This window comes from Molothrus ater, chromosome 1 (assembly GCF_012460135.2).
Source record: "Molothrus ater isolate BHLD 08-10-18 breed brown headed cowbird chromosome 1, BPBGC_Mater_1.1, whole genome shotgun sequence".
NCBI classification, from domain to species: Eukaryota; Metazoa; Chordata; class Aves; order Passeriformes; family Icteridae; genus Molothrus; species Molothrus ater.
The window spans coordinates 91,413,656-91,440,961 of record NC_050478.2 but is presented as its reverse complement, the minus strand read 5'-3'; the positions used below and the strand labels follow the sequence as shown (position 1 = coordinate 91,440,961).

General features: G+C 40.6%; 1 protein-coding gene across 2 annotated transcripts in view; it reads right to left on the bottom strand.

Moving 5' to 3' along the window:
• Positions 1-27,306, bottom strand: part of GABBR2 (gamma-aminobutyric acid type B receptor subunit 2) — a 456,950-nt gene that overhangs the window by 3,331 nt on the left and 426,313 nt on the right. For both annotated transcript variants that reach the window (XM_036399440.2, XM_036399448.2), the window contains exons 16-19: positions 23,307-23,531; positions 16,769-16,951; positions 14,691-14,820; positions 6,169-6,286 (exon numbers count right to left, since the gene is read on the bottom strand). In XM_036399440.2, coding sequence (XP_036255333.1) covers positions 6,169-6,286; positions 14,691-14,820; positions 16,769-16,951; positions 23,307-23,531 — 656 coding nt within the window. The remainder of the gene's footprint in view (positions 1-6,168; positions 6,287-14,690; positions 14,821-16,768; positions 16,952-23,306; positions 23,532-27,306) is intronic.

The window sequence follows — 27,306 nt, the reverse complement described above, 5'->3', positions numbered from 1 at the left end:
TAAGCCCTTTCTTTGGAGAGGATGGTGCCAAGAGAAAAGGGCTCTGCTACTCTTGTGCTGTGGATATATTAGCACCTTCCACAAAATCAAAATCCTGTTGAGGTTTGCTAGTGTAAAAGATGTTTTCAGTCATTTTATCATCAGGATGGCTTTGTATTTGGAGACATTTCCCCTTGAAACACAGAGGCACTTTCTAAAGAGAAGAGAGATGTCAAAGTGACTCAGCTGACTTTTGGATTTCAGGACAAAAATGCCCATAGAAAGCATTGTATCAATATAATAGAGTTTTAAATTTATGTTTGCCTGTTATCTGATATAATGTCAGTGTATAGAAAGGCCTTTATAAGAGGTGTTTCTTTAAAAGCTAACCTTTGGAAAGCCTTTTTGATTCAAATGACATTTAATTGCTTTTTTGCTTTGTGCTAGGTGGCAAAGACAGATACTAAGGCATCGATTGCACTGCTTGGGGATGAAGCAGTATAGCTTTTAAATTCAAACAGAAAGAAATGTAGTGTTCTCCTCATTAGTTTCACCACTACAAACTTCAGCTTGTTTATACAGAGGTGCAGTAGGAGTAGCTGTTGTCTGCCTACCCAGGAAACTATTTCTCATTGTTTCTCCCCCTCAAACCCCTTTCTAAAGTTTCACACAATGTTAGTCCTCAGTGATCATTCTAGGGCTCGCAATGCATTCCTGGAACTAAACAAAATCCATTCATTGTTGTTTTGCTAGGGTGCTCAGCTCTTCCTGGTGCTATCAATGAAGTCATGCCTTGTTCCCAAGGAGTGCAGAGGGGGCATGGCTTGATGTTTCCCTGTGCTGAATCCTTATGAGCCTGATGCTGTGGATTGTCATTCTGTCTCTTGTTGAGGGGTCAAATGCAGAATTGCCTGCACTTATTTTCCCACCAGTGGAAATGCTTACTTTGTTCAACTGTTATAGGCTTCTCATTAAAGGGCTTTTTGAAGCTACTCCAAGAGAATCCAGTTGCATAATCAAGTGAATAGGATTTTTTCCATCCATTTCAGTGTTAGCCATACCATGGACAAAGCATGTTTATTTAGCTATGCCAACAGTGGCTGCAGTGGGTGGCAAATTTTGCTTTAACTCTACTTAAAAGTTTACTTTCACTTGAAAACTTGGTTCCTGGAATTGGGGCAGAGAACTATAGCCTGGAGACTTGCACACAATCAAGATTGTAGACAAAACCCCTAGAGCGAAACACGAAACAAAACAAAACGAGTAGCAAAATCCAAACAAACCTGGTATTTTCGCCTGAAGTGAAAGCAAATTTTGTGCCTTGCCTCACTGTTTTTAGGGTTTTTTTTCCCCTAATATCAGTGATTTTCACTTCTTCCACTCCTGCCACACTTTGCCAATGCTTTGGGGGGAATCCTTGGTATCAATACAGGCTGCAGGAATGAAGGGATTGAGAGCAGCCCTGTCAAGAGAAAACTGGGGGTGATGGTGGATGAAAAGCTGGACGTGGCCCAGCAATGTGCACTTGCAGCACAGAAAGTTAATAATATCCTAGGCTGTATCAAAATTAGTGTGGCCAGCAGTATGAGGGAAGTGATGCTGCCCCTCTGCTTTTCTCTGACGAGACCCCACCTGGAATACTGCAGCCAGCTCTTCTCATAAGAAGAATGAGAACCTGCTGGAGTGAGTCCAGAGGAAGGCCACAATGAAAATCAGAAGGCTAGGGGATGTCTTCCATAAAAATAGGCTGAGAGAGCTGGTGTTTTTCATCTTGGAGAAGAGAAAACTCCAGGGAGGTCTTAAAGCAGCCTTAGAGTACCTAAAGGGGGCTTACAAGAAAGCTGGAGAGGGACTTTTTACAAGGGCATGGAGTGAGAGGATGCTGTGTGAGGTTTTAAACAAAAGAGGTAGATTTAGACTACATAAAAGTAATGAATTTTTATGATGAGGGTGGTGAAACACTGCCACAGGTGGCTCAGACAGACACCCCATCCCCAGAGACATTCAAGGCCAAGCTGGACAAGGATTTGAACAACGTGATCAACATGAAGTTGTCTCTGCTCATTGCAGGGGGATTGGACTGGCTGGACCCTTAAAGATCCCTTCCAGCCCAAACCATTATATGACTCTAGGAATTTGTTTCAAGTTGTCCACACTATACAGCTATGTATGTGAAAGCATATTTATGGTCAAGTATTTTGGAGAGGTAATGGTTGGAAATACTGGGTCTAGAATCACAGGCAGCCACTGAAGAGGATGGAAAGCAAAGATGATTCCACACACAGAGCACCCACTCATCAGGTTCTGTGTCAGGGCAACTGTCCTCAGCTCTGTACAAGAACACCATTTATTAGGGAAACATAAAATCAGGTAAAACCTTGACTTCCAGTGTCAATGCAGAAGCACAATGCAATGCACATGGGAATGCACAATACCACAAGGGTGGCCAAGGCATTTGAAATATATTTTGGTTTTGCTATAGAAAACCACTAATAAGATCCATTGGTAAGTGGGGGGACTGAAACAAATTGTTGCAGCAGTCAAACACCTGAAGTTCTGTGGGAGTGTGTAAACTGTGTCTAAGCACTCAGGGATTATTTCAGTTAATTCTGCAGTACATTAATGTTGATTTTTAGCAAATTCAGGGAAGCTGGAGAAGCTCTAAAACACTGCAGTAAAGCAAGATGTTCTACTAGCAAGTGAACTAACCATTCTAAACCCACCTTATTTTAATGACACATTTGAGTAAGATCATAGATAGACAGACCATAGATAAACCTGCTCTCAGTGAACAAACCAAACAACAAAGGCCTGCTCATGCTGGGGCATATGGCTGCAATGCAATAATCCAGTTACAACCAACTTTTTTGAACGAGAATTTTTTATTACTTTAATTAACATAACTGGCTCCAGCTATGCTTTGAAGTTATGCTTTGAAGGTTACAAAGACCCTGCATATAGAAATAGTCTATTAAGATGGCAAGTTTTAGTGGGGTCCTACAGAAATTTGTCATCACGTCTACTTAGAGATCTGGAAGACTGTTGCATAGTTTTGCTGTTAAAATAAGAATGGAATAAATTCTAATGGTGCCAAAAAGTAATGACCTGCTGGATGTTGGTCACTGATGAGAAGGGACAACATGCAGGGATGAAATGCACAGACAGATGTCTTTAAGGGTCACAGAAGATAAACCATTGAATGTGGCCATCATGCAGATAAGCTGACTGATGTGATCTTTAGATAAGCAGGACTGCCCATCAGGAAATATGCACAATTTAATACTCATCAAAGCAGATGACTTTTCCTGAGAGACAACTCATCCTACTGGGGAAAGAATGATATCTATTTTAAACTGGTTCAGACTGCTCTCTGGACCTGAGATGAGCTGGCACAGTACAGTGTCCATCCACACAGCTAAGCATCCCCCAGGATTCTTGTTGAGCACTACCTGGGAGAGTACAAACTGGTACAGCTGTGCTGGGGAGTATGCTAAAAAATGGGAAATCAAAGGGCAGGGCTTGTGCCTGTGCACTGGCACCACTTTGCCTGCTTTAGGAGGTGTTAATTTATACTGTGTAAACAGTGTAAACAGGAAAGAAAGCAGTCAGCACCCATTTTTGCTCCTCTTATCTGATGGTCTGACTGGGTATGGAAAATTTTACATGGCAGTATGGAAAATCTACTGGGTCCTGCCAGCAGGAACTGCCAAGGGAACTGAGATTTGTCTATATTCATGATCTAAGGCTGCTTTAGTCATACAGACTGCATTTTGCCTAGGTGCAGGGTTCTAAATCTGAGCCAAGCACAAAACCAAATTTTTCTACATTTGGATTGAGACAGTGCAAACATCACCCCATCAAAAAATGTGAAACAACTTCCTGCACTACTGCCTGAGGAGTGTGTATACTGTTGTGCCTTTGTGCACAACTGTAGAATAAGGGATCTTGCAATGAGTGGCACCATTGGTGAGAAAGAAATGTGGCACTAATGGTGAGAAAGAATGGAAAAAAATATCCCAAATTAGCTCCTTTCTGGACTCTATAAGAGCTTTCATGCTAGAAGATGCCAAATCTCATGAGTACTGACAAACACAGGAAGCTGGCATGACGTTTTTTCCCCCCACAGCCATTAAAGAGCTAAAACTTCTGCAGGAAAATTATTGTCTTGACATCCTCCTTTCACAGGTTTATGACCAAGAGGAAATCTTTTTCAGACTAATTCTCCTTGAGATTTGTGCTCTTGAATAAGAAATAAGTTTCTCAGACTGTGTGACTACCTATCAGATGTCCTATGTATGAAGTGATATAAGAAAGACAGAAACTACAGCTTGCTTTTTACTCCTTTTTTTTTTTCCCAAAAATTATACATTTAGCAACCGTCAAATGACAGAAGTGCTGCCAGACAAGTTTAAAAACAATCCCAGAGGTGCAGAAGGATATCTTAAAGACTACAAATTTTGGAGTGAGGCAATCTCTTGTGAAAAAGAGGGAAGTCTTGCAGACAGCTATACTTCTCCTCCCTGGCAGATTCATTGTGTCTGGGCAGTGTGGCTCTGGTACCCAAAGTGCCAACTCCTTCTCAGGGGAGAGGTTGGTGCTTGGACCTGGCACAGTCACAGATGTGCAAGTGTTGAATGACACTGTTTAGATTTAGCAGGATTTTATTAATTGCTTTCCATAAATGTCAGAGATTGTTCAGATTTGTACTGAACCACTCTCCAGAACCTTTAGGAAATCTCAGTCTTCTCATCAGTTATCACTAGCCTAGAGGGAGTTCTGTCACTACCAAATATTTTTCTTTTTCTTTGTCTGTATTAAATCCGTATCGAGACAATTGGATTATCTGAGTGTCTGTGTTTTTCTTAGCATCTTCCTTAATGTAAGTGGGCCATGTGGATGAGGCTGAATTCACACTACATTATTTCTGACAAATGCTGCTGAAAAAAACCCAGGCCTTTAATAGCTATGCATTAAAGCACTCTGCTGACCCCATGAAGTCATGAGAGCTCTCTCAGCAAGAGACCTGCTTTTGTGAAATTACAAGATATTTCATCTACTGAGGCATTTCTTTTTGGTGCATATGTGTGTGTGTGAATTAGCTTCTTTGCAGATTTGGGTTGGGTTTTTTCTTTGAGTGCAAGGACAGATTTAGACATCCACATGTTTTCCTGCTCCAGGTAGTACGAGACAGGAGCTACTATCTGCAATCAGGGTTGCTGCTGCTGATGTAACGTGACTCATTCTAGTAATTTGTTTAATTTATTCTGTTTTTAAATAAGCTTTTAAATTGCCCAGGAGTCTGACAGCTATTAGCTCAGACACTGATGAAGTGATGCCCGTGTAACCAGGCTGCCGTGGGGAAGTGGCAGATCCGGGCACGCACGAGAACGGCGCTTCCCGGAGCTCCTGCCCATGGCAGGTCCTGCCCAGCTCGTGGAGGGTAGGACACGAGTTTATTGTAGAGGATCCTAGGGAGAAAAGCTGACACCAGAAGACTCTTTCCCCTCTGTAAATCTAGCCAGTGTTTTGTGCCATCCTCTCCTTGTAGCTGCAGCATTGTTTCTAAGGGAAACTACTTAGTGCGGGCTTTCCTGTGCCAAAACTCAGGTCCAGCTGCTATGGCAACGTTGAAAAGCCCTCAGGACATTTTTTATTTCTCATCTAGCTAAAGAATGTAAAAGAACAAAATGTCTGTGTACACTATGAACCCCTCTGGCTGGTGTGTGGAAAGACTTGGACCTTTGACAAGACTCATAAGACATTTGTGCATATACGTACATCCTCTTCTCTCCTCCACACAGTTTGGGCACAGCTAATCCTGCAATTCTCTACAGAAACTTTGGACATCATGCTATGGATGTTTCTAGCAAGACAAAGGGAGCACATTGATTTGTCTTTGGGGCACCTTAGGATCTAAAGCCTCTGATATCCTTTAAGTTCCTTTGGGGTGGTGAGCTGGTGACAGGGAGGCAGGGAGGCACAGTACAACGTTGCTGCCTACAGCTGCTTCAGGAGGTGCTATGCACATTCCCTAGCTGTTGATGTTTCAGGCTTTCTCTGTAGCCTGGGCTGGCTGAAAGGGGGTTACAGTGAAGGTCTTTCCATAAAAAAATGCATGGAAGGGAAATACAGGCTTTGACGAAATGTAATAATTTAAATAATGTCAGCAAGGTAATGATGTATACTTACTGTTCTGGAGAGTTGATGTCTTCTATGGCATCTTTGCTTGTTCTGGAAGGGTCTGATGAACCCCACTGTGCTGGTGGATTTTGATCAAGATGATTTTTCAAAATGGCTTTCTCACCATCTGCATGAACAACACATTCAATTTTGCTTTACTATGACCAAGAGACCATTTAACAATAGTTTCATTTTAACTTTTTCCACATTTTCATGATGCCACAAAGTAAACTCATACTACCTATATTCCAGCAGAGTTCCAAGTTTTCCTGTGAGAATTTGGTACTCCTCTGTTTTGGATGAAGTGTTCCTCCATAGGAACCATCATGAAGAAACAGAAAAGTGATGAAAGTGACATCATGCTCTCTCATCTAGTCTTGGGCTATGTGAAAAAATAATGTAACTGTACTGTTCTTGCAGTTAGAAATTGTAACCTTTTCATAAACCCTCCTTCTTAAGACTTTTCCTAGAAAAACTTTAATTTCATTGATGTGAAAACCTTGATACTCTTACGATCACACATGAAATCAAGGGCTGTCATTTGCCCGTCTGCTACTGCCATCATTTTCAGCCTGGAAACATGATTCATACCAGCTGCACTGGTCCATAGGCTGTCTACAGCAAGGACAGCTCATGATGTCATTACACTTTTTTCTTTTCTGCATAGCAATAACGAAACAGATCAGAATTTTTTTCTGGGTGTTCTGGGTGTCCCTGGCTAGCTGTGCTGAAGCCCATGGCATCATTCCCCCTGAGAAAATGGGCAAACACAGCCACTTTAAGACCCTTTCTGTTCCTGCCTGCTTTTCAAAGTCTCTTTCTGTGGTAAGCCAAATAAAATCATACAGAAAGCATCTGAATAATGAGGGCAGTTCACAGTTTTCATAAATAATTACAGAGAGCTCCAAATCCATCACCAGCAGTTGTTTGCCACACAAACAGAGCAGCAGTGATTGCCGCAGGCATTGAGGCAGCATGGAAGAGGAGTCTGAGGTAAATTCTTGAAGAGGGTACTGGAGGATTTGAACATAAAAGTGGGTACGAAGGGGAAAAGCAGGAAAAGAGTGAAGAAAAAAGGAAAATGGCATGAAAAAGCTGGTACGTTTTGAAGGGTTAAGGCTTTTCTGTTGTACTCATGTTCAGAAGCCCCAAATAATGCTCAGCTCCCAGCATGCTGGGAATATGGATGATGTCAACAGGCACTGGGGGGACAAAACAAGCAGCAGAAACACAAACTGAGGAAAGAAGCTGGAAGCATAAATGTTTTGAGGACAAACGCCAACATCTAGAATTGCCCTCCCAGCCAGGTTATCCCTGGCATTATTTGATAGCATTCACTTCGTGCTGTGAAAAACCTAACAAGCAAGCAACAGCTGAGTGTGTAGGTGAGGAGGCAGCAATGTGCAGACATGGGGATCACTACAGCTCAGGAGAGGAGACAAGAATTTTCACTGATGTTGCACTGAAGAGAAGAGTCTGGGTGAGAAAAGGAGGTGACCAGAACACATGAAGCTGCTTCGGCTGGGGCAAAAAAATGTCCATAGAAGAGAGCTAAGGAATTCAGTTGTAACAAGAAGTGTATTTAAAATTAAGAGATGGCAGGATTCACTGATGGTTTAGATGTGAAGGGAGTACAGCAAAGAGTCAAATCTGACAGTGGTTAAGATAAGCAGTGAGGTCTATCATCTCAGGGCAGCCTGAAGCTTGCTGGTGTGGCACTTGCTGTCACAAGAGTTCAGTTTTTATTTTCTGTACATTGCATTTCTTTGTATATCAAGTTTGACATTTGCATAAAAGTCTTATGATGTCTATAAACAGACATGTAGAAAAAACCACTTTTTACTTCTGTGATTAAAACCAATATTCAGTCCTGAGCTGATCAAAGCTGACAATGGAAACTGCTGACTTTTTGATATGGACCAAAGTAAAAATTTGATTAACCCTTGTAATTAGGGATGGAAAAGTTCTAAATTTAATTATTTTAGGGTTCCAACTCCTTTTGCCAAGATAAGCAATTTAACATTTTTAAAAGCCACTAAAGATATAATTCTTCATCAATTGATTGGAAAATGCAACTGTTGCTGTTGGGGAGTCTGTTATTTAATAGGATAATCTGTGTTGTACACACTAAAGGAGTTTCATGTACTTTCAGCTGTGCTGTGAGAGAGAAAGAGAAGGAGGTGGTCCTTGTCAAAAAGGTGGGGGATTTAGTTTAGAGTAGAACAGAAATTATGTATTCTCTTCCTACTCACCTCTCAACACCAACTGCCCATATATCACTGTGTGTTATTCTTAATAGACTCTTTTCTACCACTCTTGCAGATTACTTGCCCTTAATACACTGAATAAATTTCTGCACACAGGCTACCAAATGCAAGTTTTACTGTACATATATAAAATGCAGGCAAAATACAGACACTTTTTTCCCCCCTTTTCATTTGCTTCTTTCAAAATAAATTAAAAAAAAAGGTAATTCTTATTTGTTAAGCATTTTGGGAGAGAAGTTGTTAGATTTTTATTTTGCAGCTATGGAAACTAGAATATCTTTATTTTTCATTTACCTTTCATTTAAATAATGAAGAGCAAGATTCTCACTTAGTCATATGCTTCTGGGAGCTGGAGCTTAAAGACAAAACACTATTGCCATATGTACTTAAAAACTTAAGAGTTTAGAAAACTAGTTTTATATACATGAACAACTGAAAGTAGTGGTAAACATTTGATTTCCCAGTTTCCCCTGGAAAGTGTCGCAGTGTTTTTGATACTTCCCCATGCTCTCTCTTCCTCTGTCCATTAAGTATGCTGGCTGGAAAATGCCATCATCCTCAGGGTACTGTGTGCCGCTGCAAATTCTACCCAGTAAGTTGCACTGGGATGATGTAACTACCTTTTAAATTGAAATCACATTAGCCAGAAGCACCTTCTAAATAATTTTCACCTTTGTAGACCTCAAACCTGAACTCAGAAGTCTGGATAAGTGATGCCTGAGCGCTTTCCATTCAGAAAGCTGTCGGGAGAAAAGACAAATACATCTCAAGGGCCTCACAGAGCGCTCGGCAATGGGCTCATTATAGAACAAAGCTCGCTGCCAGTGGTTGGTGAGAGCAGAGGGCTTTAGCCTGGGACCTTTGCCTACCTGTAGCAAAAAAACAGCTTCCATTTACAAAGCTCTGAGCTGCAAGAGCACACCTGATGCAGGCTGCCAAGGGGCTCAGAGAGGAGGTCACTGCTCCCAGCTGCTCTCCTCTCCCTCTGCCAGGGGTGACCTGTAATCACTCTGCAACCTCGTGCTGCCAAAATTACCTGGGCAGGCTCAAATGTGCCATGCATATTAACAACCTTCATTCAGCTGCAGGCAGAATGCGCCAGGTGACTGATGATGCTTCAATTTCTTCCAAGAGTTTAGAAAACATATTTTTTTTAACTAGGTGCTTGTTTGGTTGATGTTTGTACACTGCAGCTTTATTGAACATCTTCATCATTATGCTTTAGTGGCAATATTCCTCTGACGGCTTAGAACTGGATGACAGAACTACACTTCATCCAATATCTTTCAATTCTACTATTGTTTCTCTTTGCTAGAAAACATATATTATGCTCCACAAAGAAGCAAGTGTGATTTAACAAGGACTTACAGGATCTGGCAGAGATTGCTGATTTACTAAAGAACTCAGGAAATTTTAAAACTAGAGGAAGATTTTGAAAACCTGCTGTAATTTTTCCCAGTTCTGTTGTTTGGACTGTGAAACATGACTAGCCAGTCTCTGTTTTTCATGTAAATAGGGTGATAAGAAAGTAAACTGAAAGGAAAAATTAAAACGATCACAATGTCTGCTGGTAATCAGAGAAAAGTTCTCCTGAAGTAAGCACTCTGCACAGACAATCTAAATCATAGCTTCTGATAATTGTCTTTTGAGAGGAAGATTTTTTAAAAAGAAAAGCCAGCACGATTCTGCTCTGATTTATACTACTTTAAATCAGAAGAAATTCCCTTTACTACAGGTTCATTTCTGTGCAAGGAAGGGCTGGAACTGAACCTCTGATAGGTTGGTCTCCCTGCTGAAACAGAAACAAGTTCCAATTTCAGGATTGAATCCATTTGTTAGGCTTCATAGAAACTAGCATACATATCTCTACACATCTCTATAAAGGAAGGAACACATCCTTGCTTTAAAACAACATCCCTTTAAAAAAGTTATTTCTGAAAGCCCTTACCTTTGAACCTCTTTTTCAATCTCAATCTTAATGCTTGAATTGCATGAACTTCATAGAAATAATACTTCCCCCACCTACCACAGATGAACTCTGTTTTGCTTTGCATTTGTGAGCAGCATGCCTTTGAAATCTGTTTTTCTTTGAGCTGCTTTTACATGGGGAAAAACTAACACCAGGAAACATCGGAGTGGGGTGACAAGTGACAGTATGTAGGCATATCTGACATGTAAATGAATGCTCTCAGCCCATTTACAGCAATGAGTAAAGACTGCTTTCTGGCTTGAAACAGACAAGGTTTTCTGAGCAAGGAAGGGCACCCGCAGAGAGAGAACCTGCAAAAAGGGCTTGCTCATAACAGGGGACTGTGGCAAGGCTGTCTCCTGCTTCTTCTGTACGTCCCACAGAAATGGCTGCCATTCCTTAATTTCCCTAACATGCTACTCTGAAATGTACTGGCCAAGGTAGAAATAGAGGGACATTCTTCTGCAGGACTTCTTCTGAGCTTTGCTTTATATGAAGCTCTTTCAATCCATGATTTTGTGAATTATGTCAAATGGAAATAATTTCATGTATTAAAATGTCAAAAAGAAGTCAAGTAGAGTAAGAGAGTAAGATTCCAAGTGTAGCAATATTATTTAACATCCCCTCCTCCCTTCCTTTACACAGCATCACAGTTGAGGCACTTGTCCTCCTTTTTTCCAAATGTCAGCCTGACAAACACAACCGTGCCTCCAAGCCTGACTCTTCTTGCTGAATGACTGTCTCTTACAGAGATGGCCTGAGCCAAGCCTCCCCCACGCCCCATCCCTGCCTCAAACCCAGGCTATAATGTGGCTCTGCCACTCCAGCAAGACCAGATCCCACAAATGCCAGGGGAGAAGTCAGTGTTGCTCTGTGCACAGAGCTGAGGTCACTAGCAGGCACAGTGACTCAAAGTCATCCGAGGAATGTAGGAAATGAAGTTAAGGGGATGCCCTTTTAAATCCAGCATCTGAAGTTTCAGAGCCATAGTCCATGGAGCATGCTAAAAACTGCTTGACCACAGAAAGCTATGCAGCAGTGCAGTGAAAAAGCCTGCATTAAAAGAAAGCAATCAAGCCATAAACCACAAATCACATTTTCCTAATTGCTTTTCTTACATAGCCAATTGCTGTGGATGTCTCAGGGACATCATGCATTTGTGAACAAGAGTTGAGTGTCTCAGATAATATCTCTCTTTAAATGAGATGTACTGAAGTGTGCTGTAAAGAAGGAGTCCCTGTGCCAGCAAAGAGCTCCTGGGATACACCAGGAGCTGTTGCTATTAATAACTAAGCAGGAATCCCAAAGTTATGAAACGCTGCCTGAGGTCAGGCAGATATAGGAGTTCACAGCTGTATCTACCTATTTTGGCTAAAGTAATTTAACTTTAGTATCTTAAATCCATATGTTTGATGTAAATGAGGGTGGTGAAGAAGGAAGAGATGAATCAAATAACCTCCTCTGGCACTTGGCTATAGGAATTAGGATTTTTAACTCCAGGCAATTTTTACAGATCAGAAGCCTACTGAAGTGTACTACGACATTAAAGTTTGATTAGGGCTTGTTCGAGCTGCATTGCCTAAATCCCATGTTATGATCTGTTCTGTGAAGAGCAGTGCCCTGAGTTTGTGTAAGCAATAGCAGTGGGGTTACCCTACATGGCATTCTCCCTGTGAGCTCCTCCAGAACAGCAAGGTCTTTTATAAAAACAATTCACATAGAAGTGATCAACAAAGCAAATGTGGCAAATTATCTGGTATGATTTTTAGCTCCAAGTCAGCTGCTATTTTGAGCCTCTATCTTCACTGTCCTATTCCCACTCTCCCAGCTCACATTTTTCACAAGATCAAGGAAGGCACAAACCTCATCATCACCTTTAAACTAATATTGGACTGGCTTCCCCAGTTGCACAGTGGGGATGAGAGAGATGGTCACTCCTAGGTCACGCTAATAGATTATTTACAATTCTGAAGCTTCACTCAAGTACCACCAGGGATGCATAATTTCAAGTTTCTGTACTTTCCTTTACTGAAAGCTCATGAAATGCATAGCTACAGAAAGCATAGCCATGTCATTTGGAGTTAGCTTTCCCGTAGCCGTAAGGGCCAGAATTTTTTTAAGTACCATTTAAGTGGTGTCTGTTTGAATCTGCACAGAATCAGCAGTGACTCAGCAGCATGAATTCTCCAAAGCCTTGTTATTTTGATTGGAACAGCAAATTTATATTAAGCACATAGGTTGACTATTGGGAATGGGTGCAGTGAGAGAAACAGACAGGAGATTCAGATGTAGATAAGGGACAGGGAAATGTGAAAAGATAAGAGGCAGAAGAAATGGAATTGGAGGGACAGGAAAAGGCTAGCAAGGGTTGCTTATCACAGTGGCTCAGTGCCTGGGAGTATGAATATTTAGTGTCCCTTGTGTCAGAATCAGGATACACTACAATATGCATGTGTGGAGTATTTGCCACTAGGTGTGGGACCAAGCCTCAAACACCTTCTGCAAATTGGGATCCAGGTCTTCCTCATTCTCAGGTGAATGGATACTCTCACCTTTCCATATAAATTTTGACAAGTGAAAGCATCTTTCTCCATCTGTCCCACCTTTTGTGTGGAGATTTATGTGGTAGATCCATTGAGAAAACTGTGTCCAGCAATTTCAGTATGCAGAATATCTACCCTGTAAATCCCAATTATTAAATAGCTCCAAGCTACTCTGGAAATTAAGGCTCCATGCTTACAGATGTTTTTAAATATGCACTCCACAGCAGAAATGTAAAAGCTAGGGAGTTGTACTGGGGGAAATTAGGAACAAAGACAATCTTGGATGCTGTTGCTTAAAGCAGCAGTTAGGCATCAATGTCTTTTGTAGACATAGCCACAAGTAAGTGCAGAAAGGTTATATTTTATCCTTGATTTCTTTGCCAGCCTCCTACTGCTAATGGAGTGCATCTTGCTGTGGGAAGCATCCTTCCTAAATTTATACCCAGTGTATTTCTTGAGAATAATTTTTTGATTCTCATACCCAGACTCAGATGGGCATTTGGCACAATGCAATGTATCTTTTCTGCTTGAAATATTATTCATGATTTATCATTTTTCCTGGAGCATCTGACATGAGAGGAACATTCTATGTGTTCCTTTCAAACTGCCTCATCCCACTCACCGATGTTAGCTCTTGCTCCTGATCTCAGCCCAATAATCACACGCCTCCAGCAGCTATTTATGTTTTCCTTTTTTCCTCCTTTCCCCTCTTCAGGCTCTTTTTTTTTTTTTTTTTTTTTTTACTTTTAAAAAGGACACTGGGAACACTCCCTTTTTCTTCTTTTTGCCACAAGTTATACAACCCGGTGTATACCCAGGTTAAAAGAAAAAGCTCAAGAAAAAGTAACCTTATCCAACAGAAATTTCAATATACTTCAATAACATATGTGAACTGTTGCTGTGGTTGTAAAATTGTTCAAATATATTCATAAGACTAACTTCTGTCCCACATAATCAAGCCTATGGTGCTACATCAATAAGAAGCCTGAGCCTCACAGTTAGCAAACATGCAAATATACAAATTCCAAACACAGAGCAACCAGTTTGTCACACACTATAGTAATAGTCTGCTTACAAAGCTATTTGCCAGAAGTCACAAATTAGATCCATTCTAGAGTCAGATATTGAAGGTGGGTGTCCTGGCTTCCACTTTTATTGCACTATGCACCAGATTTTATTGCTTCCCAAAAAGCAAAATGGCTCTAATGGAAGAAATTCTCTTGCATGTATTTCTTCAGGGAGCAATGCAAGAGACACAGGAGAAACAACTTAGGAATATTACAGTTGTCATTAAATCCTTTTTTATCAGTTCCTAGGGAAGAACTTTCATACATGAGTGGCTTCAATTCTGCATTTAGAATCCAAACCAGCACTGAAATATTTACATGCTTCTTTTTTATGTGCTTGATAGCAGCGTCCAAAAGCAGGATTTCAGCATCCTAGTCAGGCAAGCACATATTAAACTGGGCTTAAAATTCTGTGGCTTTCCTCTCTCCATGCAGCACAAAAAACTTGGCTTCTGAACACAAGTACACTTCTTAAATTTTCCCCCTTCATCATGTGTATTACGATAGATGTATATACAGAAATAACTAATCAGTGGGTACCATGTAGCTTATTATGTGAATCCCCATACTCCCAGTAATTTAACCAAAATATTTAAACTGTCTTATCAAGGTTTGAGTGCTCTGAAGCCAATTCAATTGAAAGGTTTGGCATGTTAAGCTACTAATGGATTTTACTGATGCTCACCTTTGCCGTCTGTGAAGTTCCGTATACTAAGAATGTCATTAAGGTCCTGATAGTGGTTCTGCTTAATGTATGTTGTTTTCTCAGGAGTGTCCTGAAGTTGCATTGTGACCTCTTCCAAGTCTTTGTCCAGCTGCAAAACAAAGAGTACAAATCCTTCAAAATTCATGAGTCTTTGCTTCAGGCATCTGCACTGAGGCACAGCTTTCCATAGTCAGGCTGGAAGGCAGGTGGTAATGCAATTACTACACTGTGACAAATACAGTTTTCTTATAGCACTACTACACTACCTCTAAAAATAATGCTACAAGTAAAAAATTGTGTTCAACTGTGACATTGCACACAGGGCATAGGAGAGGAATAAGCTTTAGTAGTTGACAGTAGAAGCAATTCAGGTGTACTGACAAATGAGAAAGATATAGGCATAAGAAAGCCCAGTCTGAAAACATCTGAACTCTTTATTATCTACATGCAAAATTGTGGCATACATAGCTATAACCATTTCATTCATCAAATTATTGAACCTACAGGAGAATGCAAGGGAGCTATGGCATGTCCAGTCATGTGAGTGACTGCAGTCAACTCTACCAGGAATGCACTTTCAGCACTGAGCAGAGCACAGTGTGCTCTCCTCAGAGGCTGACTTGTACTCAGTTGTCTACAGCCCTAATAGAAAATAACAAGAAACAAGCTTCCTAATCCTCTTTGTGAACAGCTGTGCACGGTGTAGTGTCCAGAGTATGTCCCACTCCCTAGCAGCTTTACTGAATTTTAGAAGTGCTGAATTTAGATTTATGTTTTTCCCTGTAGAACTGGGGCACAGCAACTCAAACTAGATGAGCCAGAGATGTAGCTGCTAGCCATGGTAGGGCATGTTCCAAATCCCCTTGACAATGAAACTGATTTGGACCCACTGGTTCTAGGAATTCTATCTATTTAAGTAAAGTCCAAAAGGAATAGTCAGGGCCCTGCAAGCACTAGTGTGGCTGCTCTGATCAGCCTTACCTGTGCTCACCATCATGAGCCTTGTGAGGCACAGGCTGAGAGCTTGTGCTAGGAGGTTTAGTAGAAAAAACTACAGTAGAGTAAAGGAACAGAAATAGCCAGCAGGCAGCTAGGCCTTCATTAAAAATTTCAAGGCTCTCACATGAAAGGGACCTGGCAAAGCTGAACTAAATTTCTTTAACAAGGCAGAGATAACTTTTACTTTTGGACTCTTTGGTAGCCTGAGTAAATACTTTATAGTTACATAGGCAATTGTCATAAATATCTGGGCAAAGAAATAACTGTTGCAATAAAATAGTTTTTCTTCAAGGTATAAGAATACAGACTGACTAAGAACAGGTTGATTTCTTTATGATATGATCAGTTATGGTTATCTTGTCTCAAAAATGGAGCAGTCTTCAAGACTGGTTTGTCATCATTTCAGGTCTACTGAGCAAGGATGGACATAACTATAAATGTACATGCTGTAGCTGTTATGTAATTCATGTACTCCACGTACTCAGCCTTTCCCTCAGTAGGTACTGAAGCGACCATCACCTTTGTGTCAAAAGAGTCAGCTCACACATTCATAAAGGTATCTTTCTACCTTAAGAAAATATGTAATTCTGTTTCATGGAAGACGTAAAAATATGTCTAGCAAGTTTTTGAGCAAACTCTAAGAGAGGCTGAGAAATAACAGCAGCAGCAGCCTCAGAACTCAACCATAAACAGGAACAAAGACAGCCCTTAAGTGCCCCTGGGGCTGCGGATCTCTGTTATGCTTGCTTGTAAAGGTTACACTTCTGGAGCTGTGGAGCTCAGCATGTCCATGTGAAACAGCAGGGTAATTGGCCTGTCACAAATAAATAGGGCAAGTTTAATTCCATTTTGCTAAGGCACATTTTCATTTTATCACACCTGCCACGTATTTGCTGTACTAGTTAGCAATCCATATAAATTGCCTCTTTCCTATTATTTAGATGGGAAAAGTTAACTTTTTTCTCTAAAAAGTAGCCAGTATTTAAGCAGATTGCAGAATTGCAACAAAAAAACAATGAAAACTGAAGTGCCTAGGCAGTAAATAGAGTAAACAATACCTCTGTAATTTTCATTCTCAAGCGGTGGTTCTCTGACTGCAATCCTTCTAGTCGAGATGTGCTGGCCTGATTGACGCTGGTGACTGATGTCGATGTTTTTGAATCTTCTTTCTTTTGATTTTGAGTGAACTGAAACCGTCTGTTCTGTGTGGCTGCATCTGGATTTGTTCGCAGTGTGATGAGCTGAAAGGTTGAAGAGCCTTAAGAAATCCTGTTTTATTTTTGCAGCTATTTATTTTGTATCTCAAAATACTGAAAGGTGAACCAAGAGCTTCTTTTTGACTTTCAAGTATAAAACTATGGAAAGTGAACTCTGCTTGCCATGTGCACTACTTGAGATGATTTCTGAATAACTTTATAGAATAGGTTAAATGAAAATGATTATGAGAAGGGAAGCATTCAAAAATTAGGAAAAAACTCATTCAAAAGATATTTATCTGGATTTTAAATATACTAAAATATATTTTAATATCCTTCAATATGTATCTTTCTCCCTCATTGATATGTTCATACTTTCAAAGGATATATTCCTTCTTTAAGAAAAATACAATCCACCAAACCCTCCTCTTCCTAAGCACAGTTTCATCTGAAATTTCTCCTTTCCTACTGCTACAAGTAACGCTCAAGCAGTGAGAGACATGAAACAGGAGTATTAACAGAGAGAGCTCATGGGAGATTGCACTCTGGAGATAACAGAAACTTAATTAGTTTTTAGCAACCCAAAATAAACCAAATCTGTTCAAAAAAATTAAATAAGCCACTTAGAAAAAGGTTAACCTTAAACATATTTAATTTAAGCAAATATAAGTAAAATTTAACACTCAGTGACAATGTGAAAATATCACCTCAACATGAGGAGAGAAGGCAACTGCTGTTTGGCAGCAGGGGGAGAGAGATTCTCAGATTACTCTAGAGAATACAAAATTTATGTTACTTGCCAAGCAGCATACATATAGATTCGTATACAGACAAAGCTGAAAGAGCTGCCTGCCCTGAGCGGATAGGCATGGAATCATAAATCCAAAGGTGTTGAGTGGTCTGAAAAGAGAGAATGGGCAATCATTTTGCATGCATAGCCCAGCCAGATTTTGTGGTCTAGCTGCATTTTGGAATTGATTCCTCTTATTCTTGAGAGCATGGAACTGTTCTGCAGCTCCAGTGGCATAAAGTAAGGCCCTAAATTCTGATCAACAGAGATCTGACTTCTCAGGCTCTGAAGAGTGTGATCCCTGGCATGTATTTACAGACCAAGGCTGCAGATTGGGATGATGCTTGCAGATAATACATTTTATTTTTCAGGTGGTAAAGTAGATGGAGAAGGCTAAGGTGCTCCGTATCTTCTTCACCTTAGTCTTTACTGGTAAAACTTGCCTTAAAAAATTCCACACCTCTAAAGTAATTGAATACATCAAGTTCAGCCAACCTGACGAGTTGTATGCCTGAGGATTAAGGGAACTTGTCCATGTCATCACGAGACTACTCTCAGTTACTTTTGGAAGATGATGTTGATTTTGAGTAGTTTTTGAGGATTAGAAGAAAGGAAATGTCACAGCTGATTTCAGGAGATGTGACAGAAGAATTTGGGGAAATGCCTCCTTGCCACCTTCACCTCAGTTTGGGGGGGATGCTGCAGTAGATCCTCTGGGGAACCATTTCCAAACACATTAAGAGCAAGAATGTGATTAGAAGCATTCATTGTTGGTTTATGAAAGAGAAATCCTGCCTGAACAATCTGATTTACAGCTGTCTTCAGTGAGATGTCTGGGCTGGTAGATGAGGGTAGAGAGTTATTTTTCTTAACTTAAGCAAAGATTTAACACTGTCTCCCAGAGCATCCTCAGAGTTAAACTGATAAAGTGACTGGGCAAGGAACCACTGAAGTGAATGCAAATTGGGCTGAACTGACAGGCTCAGAGGATTGTGGTAGCCAGTCACTAATGCTGCTCCTCAGTCTGGAAGGAAACGGGTCTGGGCCAACAAGGATCTCCTAAAGCTAGGCAAAGGGAAATTCCAAGTCCTGCCCTTGAGGAGAAATAAACCCCAAGCACCTACCCAAACAGCACAAGGTCTGTTTGGATGGAAAGTACCTTTCCAGTAAAGGCACTGGAAATTGTGGTGGAACATAAGCCAACAGTATCCTGGGCCAACGGAGGTGATCCTTTGTTCCTACTCAGCCTGGGCAAGAGCACACCAGGGGTGTTGTGTCCAGATTTGGGCTGCCCAGAACAAGAGAGACATAGGTGTAGTAAAGAAAGCCCAGAGGAGGGCCACAGAGATGCTAAAGAAGGTCCCAGCCCTTATGATACAAGTAGAGACTGATTATTTAGCCCTGAGATGGAAGACATTGTGGGGGCATGATATTATTCATGTGCATTCAATATATGATGGAAGAGATTAAAGAGGATGGAGCCAGACTCTTCTCAATGACCTGCAGTGAAAGGGAGGGAGACGCAAGCTCCAAAATCCAAAATTTTCATTTAAAGATCAGAAACAACGTTTCTTATTGTGAATGTGCTCAAATGCTGGTAGAGATACTCAGAGGAGTTGGGAATTATTCATCAGGAATAACCAAGGCCCAACTGCTTAAGGCCCTGGGTATCTTGCTGTAGCTGAGCTTTCCTAGAGGGAAGTGACTTCACTCTCACAAGTCTTTGTTTCAAATTAGGATGATTGTAATGACTGAGGTGTCTAAGTCCCAGACCAAAAACTACATGAAAATTAAGTTAAATGTGAAGAATGGTAATTACAACGCTTCTTAAAACAGCAGGCAGAACTGTTACAAGATAAAAGTTCTGCAATTTGATGTGGTCTAAGTTCAAACTGAATATAAGATAGAAGTATTGCCACTGAATCATCTTCATCTGGGAGTTTATTGCTAAAAATTGGGTGTTTTGCAACGGGGACATGGTTTAATGCATTCATTCACATGGTATGAACTAGATAAAAAAAGTTCATGGGCAACATTGTTGGCTCATGCTGTATGAAGAATGAGGTTAGATGAGCTTTATATTTTTTTTTCTACCATATAGTCAATGGAACTTTTATATTGCTGTCTTATATCTGTGTAGTTTCAATTTTCACAAAGGGTCAACATTGAATATCCACAGAGCCAATTGCAAATAGGCATAAAATGCTACCAACACAGAAAAGGGATGTTTTAATCCCTAGAACTGATTTTACCTTGTTGTTCTGCAGGAAAATTGATCAGAATTAATGTGTTAATGCCATTGCAGCCAGAAATGATATGCACTTGCTGGGCAACTACGAGTGAGCCCATTGTTCTGTCTCAAAATGGATGGAGTAGAAAAATGGAAGGACATGGAAGCATCATAAACATGGATAAGTTTGTGACAGTTACTTCATGAAGAGAGAATGCATATTATGATTTTTTTCTTTTAAGGAAGTGAAGAGTATGTTGAAAAGTACTATAGACATCTTGGTCCTTAAAAAGATAATTAGACATTGCAGTTAATTTCTGACAGGAAAAATATACATAACAGGTCTTTGAATTCTGCTGATAACTTCTACAAAGTACCCTTGAATGCAGAAATCTAGAATAGTTTTAACAGTGTTTGGAAAGCATTTAGTTGGATAACAAGAATGCGTACAGTTAATGTAAGTACGATGCAATATAATGCTATCAACACTTGTACCATGCAATGGAGAAGGTCATGAGCATTTTTTTCCTCTGATATCTCGTACTCTACTATGGGATTTTCCTCATGGCTTTTTCTGAGGCACTTGGTACTGAACAAAATGGCAATGGATGAAGTGGACATTTAACTGGAGAAGGATAGTAATTGCCATGTTATAAGTAAATAAGATTAGTAGAGCTGACAAGAAGGAAGGGAAAATGTCATGTTTCATTCCTTAGTGTGTCTACATTGTTGAGTAGTTGCATACTTAAAAGGGTTGTGGGGTAAAATCGAATTTCAGCACTGTTGACCCAGGAGACTGCTGAAGATTAGTTAAAAGGAATGTACTTAGTACAGCAGAGAAATAGTGGCACTCACCTGGCTCAGAACCACATTACTGCCTGCATCTGTCTGGTCAGTTTAATAAATGAGAAAGTGCAGTCTTCCAGGTCTTCATTATCATCCCCTGTGCTTGATGAGGCTTTAGTATTCACCAGAAATATACCTGAGTTGCCAATATTGTACTAATTTACAACAGAATTGCTTGAGGGGAGAGATTTGGTGCCTGTCTCACACTAGCATCTTATCTAGATTTACAAACTAGGTAGTGTTGGATATAATCTGTGGTGTCCAGAGGAGTTATTGGGCAACCTGAGCAGGCTGAAGGGAGGCTTACCAGCTGTGGCACAGCATGACCAGAGGAGATGTAGAACAATATATATGAGTGCTAGAAGAACTCTCCAGCTGTGAAAACACTCCCATGGGCATTGGAAGTGCTGCATTCCAGCCCCTGCTTCAACATCTTTTTTTGTACCTTAGCCAGTGAAGAATTTTATTGCTAAATAGCTAAGCATTTGGAAACCTGACAAGAGATGGAAAAAGGTTAGGGACTTCATGCTAGGGGGCTATGGTTCATGTTTGCATTTTGAGTAAAAAAGAACAGATGAAAAATGAGGGTGCGGTAATTGGGGTTTAAAAGAAGATCAGAGGAAGGGGTTAAAAAGGAATCAGAAAAGTAATTTCACAGCCTGTGACAAGAGAAGGATGGGCAAAGGAGCATGAAAGCAAAGGGGCAAAGGGCATGGACAGCATTAATAATTCTCTTTGAAGAGAGTTCTGACATTCTTTGGAGGTATTTTTGGCATAGGAGTTTTAATATGCATTTTCATACGGCTTACCCACTTAAATCTTGTAGTGTTTCAAAGTACACTCTATTGTCATGTCTGTGAATGTTCCCTCAATTTAGAACAAAGTTGTGATTCTTTCCTAAGATCCAGAACAAAAATATGACTATACACGTCTGTATGCCTTTTTAATATTTGAGAAGTGAATTGCAAAACTTGCAAAAACATCCTGTTTAGTCAGTCCTGGAGAATGAATTACTTTGCTTTTTTTTTGCAGATCACAAATCAGCTTTTATCTCTAGTCTGTACCTTTAATTTCTTTCAGTGGTCACACTTTGAGATAAGTTTATTAGCTTGTTTTTCTTGCTTCTTTTGCACACATAGTTCTTGGCTGCCCAGTAGATGGGATGCCACTTAGCACCAGAATCTACTGACTACAATTTGCTCAATACATTGATTGAATGTGGTCCAATAAAGAGCCTCTTATAAATATTCACTTGAAAAATCTAAAAACAGATTCTAGAGGCAAAAAGACCTACATTTTGCCTTGCAAATTTTTCAGAGATCCAACTGCATATGAATCTAATTTGAGGTAATAAGCTATGTTTACACAAGCCACTTAAAAGGAATGCAATTGAACATTTTACTCCAAAACATAGAATGCATTCTCTACTACTTTAGGCTTTGCTAAGTAAGCTTACATAAAAACCAGTTTTCCCTTCGTTCAAGATCTGTCATATTCATGTTTAAAGCTTAACTCAGCAAGGGAACTGATCAAGTTCCAGCCCTTTGTAGGTATCTTCTCGATTCTTCTAACAAGGCACGATGGACCTGTCCTCAGAGCCCAGAAGAGCAAAAGGAAATGAAAGCACGGGTCTCCCAGTCTCTGCCTCACTTAATCCTTTAATATACCCATTAATAAATATAACCTCAGAGTCAGCATTTGCAGCATACATACAGTTTTCCTCTGAGGTACTGACAAAGCCTATTGTACCACCATAAATGAATACTTGGAGGTTTCAACACAATCGATCTCTTATCATGCTAGTGATCTAAAAAGATTTTACTATTTTTGTAGGTATAGAAACAGAGATCTTGATTATCTTATTTAGGGTATGTAAGAATCTTAGAATATCCTGGGAAGGGACCTATTGGGATCACTGAAGTGCAACTCCTGCACAGCAGCATTCCAAGGATCACACCAAGTGCCCAAGAGCATTGTTAAAATGCTTCTTGAACTGTGTCAAGCTGGTGCTGTTACCACTTCCCTGGATATCCCTTTCCAGTTCCCAATCACCCTCTTGGTAGAACCTTTTCCTAATATCTAACTGATAACTCCTCAGAGACAGCTTTATGCCATTCCTTTGGTAGCTATAACTGGTCACCAAAAATAAGAGGGAAGGGAAGAAACATGGCAGAGTAGACAACAGGACCTGTCTCCCCAGAATCTCCACTTACATCTCCACTCTTTCCAAAAATTTCCTGAAAGTTGGAAATGGAGGCTGTTCTACTGAAACTACAGAAAACAACTTTTGTTTCCCTGGTCACCATTTCAGTAAAAATATAGGCATTATTAACTCATGTATTCACACTTTCTCCAAAATGTCATGAAGCTTTGTTTTTCCTTCAGGGTCCAGAGAGAAGCATTTATGGATGGGCTTGGTTAAGAATTCATACACATCCCCTGCACTTGAAAAGCTGATAAATACCTACATATTACATCATAATTACAAAACAGCAGGAAAAATATCTGGATCTATGCAAAACAAATTCACCTACCTTAGGTACAAACACAAGGCAGAGAGTGATGGTGCTGCAGAATATAATGACTAAAGCAACGATGCAGAACTGCACATTGGGCTGGTCCCGGGTGAGGAATGAAACAGCAGCACCAATAATGCACATTATCCCCACGTTGTACACACTCATCCCGATGTACTTGCTGTCATTCAAAGCAGGAATGCTGACATTTCGTGTCTCCCAGGCGAGGAAACACCCAAATAACTGGAATGGTAAAAGGAGGAGAAATGATGATAGTTTTAAGAGGAATTTGCTGTCATCCAGAAAAAGCACTGATTTGAAACAGGTATGTTTTCCAACTTGACAAATATAGGACATATTACAACTCAGAGATATACACCTACCTTTTCCTCAATATCTAATTACCTGTGTGATTTGTTTTGCTCACTAGGACAGATTCCTGCTCTAACAAGAAAAATGTGAAACTTAAAATTAGTTCTGATTGGAACAAATTTTTCTAAATGCTATGGTTATCTTTATATTTTAAATAGTTTTTAAAGACTGTCCTTCCTGTTTCTTTTCAAGGATTCCAGTAAAATATAATGTGCATTGTTTTTTTAGCTATTTTTAGCAGCTGTTCTCAATATACTCTTATCAATCTAGCTATTCATTACATGATTATCACCTACATAAATAAGCAGCAGTGCCAAGATGTGTCCCATGAGGGATAAATATATCATGTAGAAAGTGTCACCCGAGTTGTTCAAATTACAATTATAATGCCTTTTATTATAGTGGGAGTTGGTAATGGCCTTTCAATTGCAGTTGTCTAATGATTTCTGGCATAAAATATTCTTGTGGCAATTTTTTGTTTGCTTTTTTCCTTTGGTGTATTTTTAAGTTTTAGCCCCTTTGTTATTTGCAATATGCTTTTGCAATTCAGCAGGGGAAAGCCTTTAGTGGAAGGAAGCCATCTCCATCCCTTGAAATTTAATTAGATTTTTCTGCAACATGAACTGCTGCAGACAATTATTTTCTTCCTCTTGCATTCCTCAGAGGAGTTCTGGCAATGCAGTAAAAGCCAAAAGGAACTGAAGATGTTGTAAGGTAACCCAGCCTACGATCTCGGCACAGCCCCATAGGAGTGTAGAGAGCCTTGGGAAGCACGACAGACAGCAGATGGTATTGCATGGAAGGTAAGGACAGAGAGAGGAACTATCACTAAGGTCCAGGACATGGTTTCCATGTTTTCTAGCTTTTTTTCTGATCACAGTGCAGGGACAGACAAGAAGGAGAAAGAACAAATGTGCATTCCCATTGACCTTAGTAGCCTTCCCTCCAGACCAACCCATTTGTCCATAGTCACGTCACGGAGATAATATTCTCTTTTATACAACTGTAATTTATGTGCAATCCAGGAAATTGGAGGTTACTGGTGATGCCATTTGGGGGATTAATTGCAGTTGTCTAGTACAGTTTACCTTCTATTCTTTTTGCTTTTTTTTTTTTTCCTGTGGCAAATAACCTGGACTGGAAGAACAGTATTTGGTTGCCAGACAAGCAAAAGAGATTAGAGAAATGGCAGATTGATGTTTGCTCGACAAGCTTGGGTTTCAACCCAAGTTGTAATAACACCAGGACACTGGTAATGCAAATTTTCTTGATTATTTGCCTAGTTTTAATCTCAAGTAACAATGGCAATAAAGCCAACCACTCAGCTACTTTGCACTCCCACAGGCACTCGCAGGCTGCAGCCACCTACCATCCAGACACTTCCAACCAGGACATGCTGCTGAGCTCCCAGCCCTGCTCTCCTGAGCTTGTCTGCTGGCTTATTTCATGCTCTTGCCTACAGCACACGTCACTCTGCCACTTGTTCATGAGCAGAGCTGGCTGGGAGGCTTTGGAAGATTAGGCATCTACTCAGCCCATGGAGTGTGGCAGGCTGCAGGGGCTTCCCAGTCCAGGCAAGGATGTAGAACCATTTGCTCACCCACTTTCCAATGCTGCTGTCACTGCTGCAGTCCCTATCAAGATACATTGCCACTGGCCTTCCCTTAGAATTGCAGGAAGAACTGTAGGGGCTGCTGCAGGCAGAGCATAGGAAGGGGATGCTCTTAAGGGGTCTGTGGACATCTTCCTGGGTCAGCAAGGGGTCTCAGCCATTTAGGCAGAGCAGCTGAGGTGAGTGAGCCCCTTATCAAGCTTTGTTCTGGAGCGACAGCTCATCCTCTGGTTTTCAGAGCCCCTCTGGTAAACACGGTAAATCTCTCCAGTAGGGAAGGATGCAGGCAGCACTCCTTTGCTGTTGGGTCTGGCACTGTGCACAGGCAGAGCAGGAGTGTACAGACTCCTTTTCAGGCTCTGAGGAAGGACATTGTCACTGTATTCACCTGGGTGCATGGGGGATCATACAGTGGTGGTACCTTTTGTCAGGGCACAAACCTGTTCCCCCAAACGTCACCTTATCAGGGGTTGCCTGTTCTCCACTCCCAGCACTCTTGGTGCTGCAGTACTCAGTTCTGCTGCAAATTTACATTTTGCCAGCCCTGAACTGACAAACAGGCTGGTCTGGGCTGAGCTGTTTTGAAGGGTAGAAGGAATCCTTGTCTGTATTTCTACATCACATTTTTAAAGGGATGAGACCCTGATGAACTATGAAGAACATTTCTATCTTCTCATACTATGGTTAATTATTAATAAGATTTTTAAGGTTGTAGGTCATCCCTCCCTCTCCTCCACTTCCCCCACTATGAACAGATTCCATTCCAAAAGGATTATTCTGGGAAGACAGCCAACATCCTTACATGAGGCCAGCACTTATTACAAATAATGGGGACGAATTTATAGCTGAGGTGGTTATAAAATGATCTAAAAGATCAATTATAATGGAAAAAAGATCGTTGTGGGGGGTTACAATTTAGCCCATTCTCATTTATAATTGACAACAGCATGGAAAATGGTTAAATATCTTTTGGATGAAAGGAAGACATATATTTATTTATATGATTACTAAAGGAATGGAGAGGCTCTTGAAGCAAGTGCGTTTCCTCAGAATGAGGCATTATAAATCTGGGAGCATTGCTTTTAATTTTTATTAGCATATTGGGTAAAATGCTTGCCTCAGGAAGAGAGATCTCCTTTTCTAGAAGTCACAACTCATCTTTGAGACTCAAACATGGTTAAAAGCTGAGAGTTTTCTGCATCCTGCTGCCAGGGCAGTGGTGGTTGCAGAGGTGCTCTTTGTTTGCTGGGTACAGATGCCTGCAGGGCTCTGTGGGGCTGTAGATTTCTCCTCTGAGATACAGCCTTCCTGAGGGAACTTCATGCTTTGCTTTTTCTCCACCTGCCCTTCCTATTTTACCCCTTCCCAAGGCTCAGACAATATGCACACATGAAAGATTCAGTTTTATGACTGCAGAAATCCTGTAAATCCCTTGGTAAAATCCTGCAAAATGGCTTGGCTGAGGAATGGGATGCAGACATTGCTAGTGAAAGGTCCAGATTTCTGTGATCCCTTGACAACTTTTGAATATGAGACTTGGGAGCTACAGTTAAAGACACAGACTCATAGTACCTAGTTCAGCTCCTCTTTACTCCTGGTACCTAAACTTTAAACATTCATCTTCCCAGACAATAAAATTACATTTCAAATTATGCCTGGGGGGGACCTAATTCTTGAGGCTGCTTTGGAATTGAAGGACTATTGGATATTTTTAGGCTGCCTGATGGGATTTGCAATGCAGCTGTCTCTCCTCCTATTGCTCCTAGAGGGCTCAAGCTGGTAAAGGCTTCTCAAGACTGTCTGCTGGCAAAATACATCAACAGCCGTCTTCATTTGAGACAATGATGTTGGTGATGACCATTGTGTAGCTTCATGTTTGGAGAACACAGCACAATTCCAAATTTTGCCTGAGATGTGCTCCCTAACCCCAGAGCAGAGTCTGGCTTCAGATGGAGCTCTCAAACTTCTTTCAGAGCTGCTGGATTTTATGTAATGAGAGAGTGACTGTCTTAATTAATTGGGCACTTGCGTGGG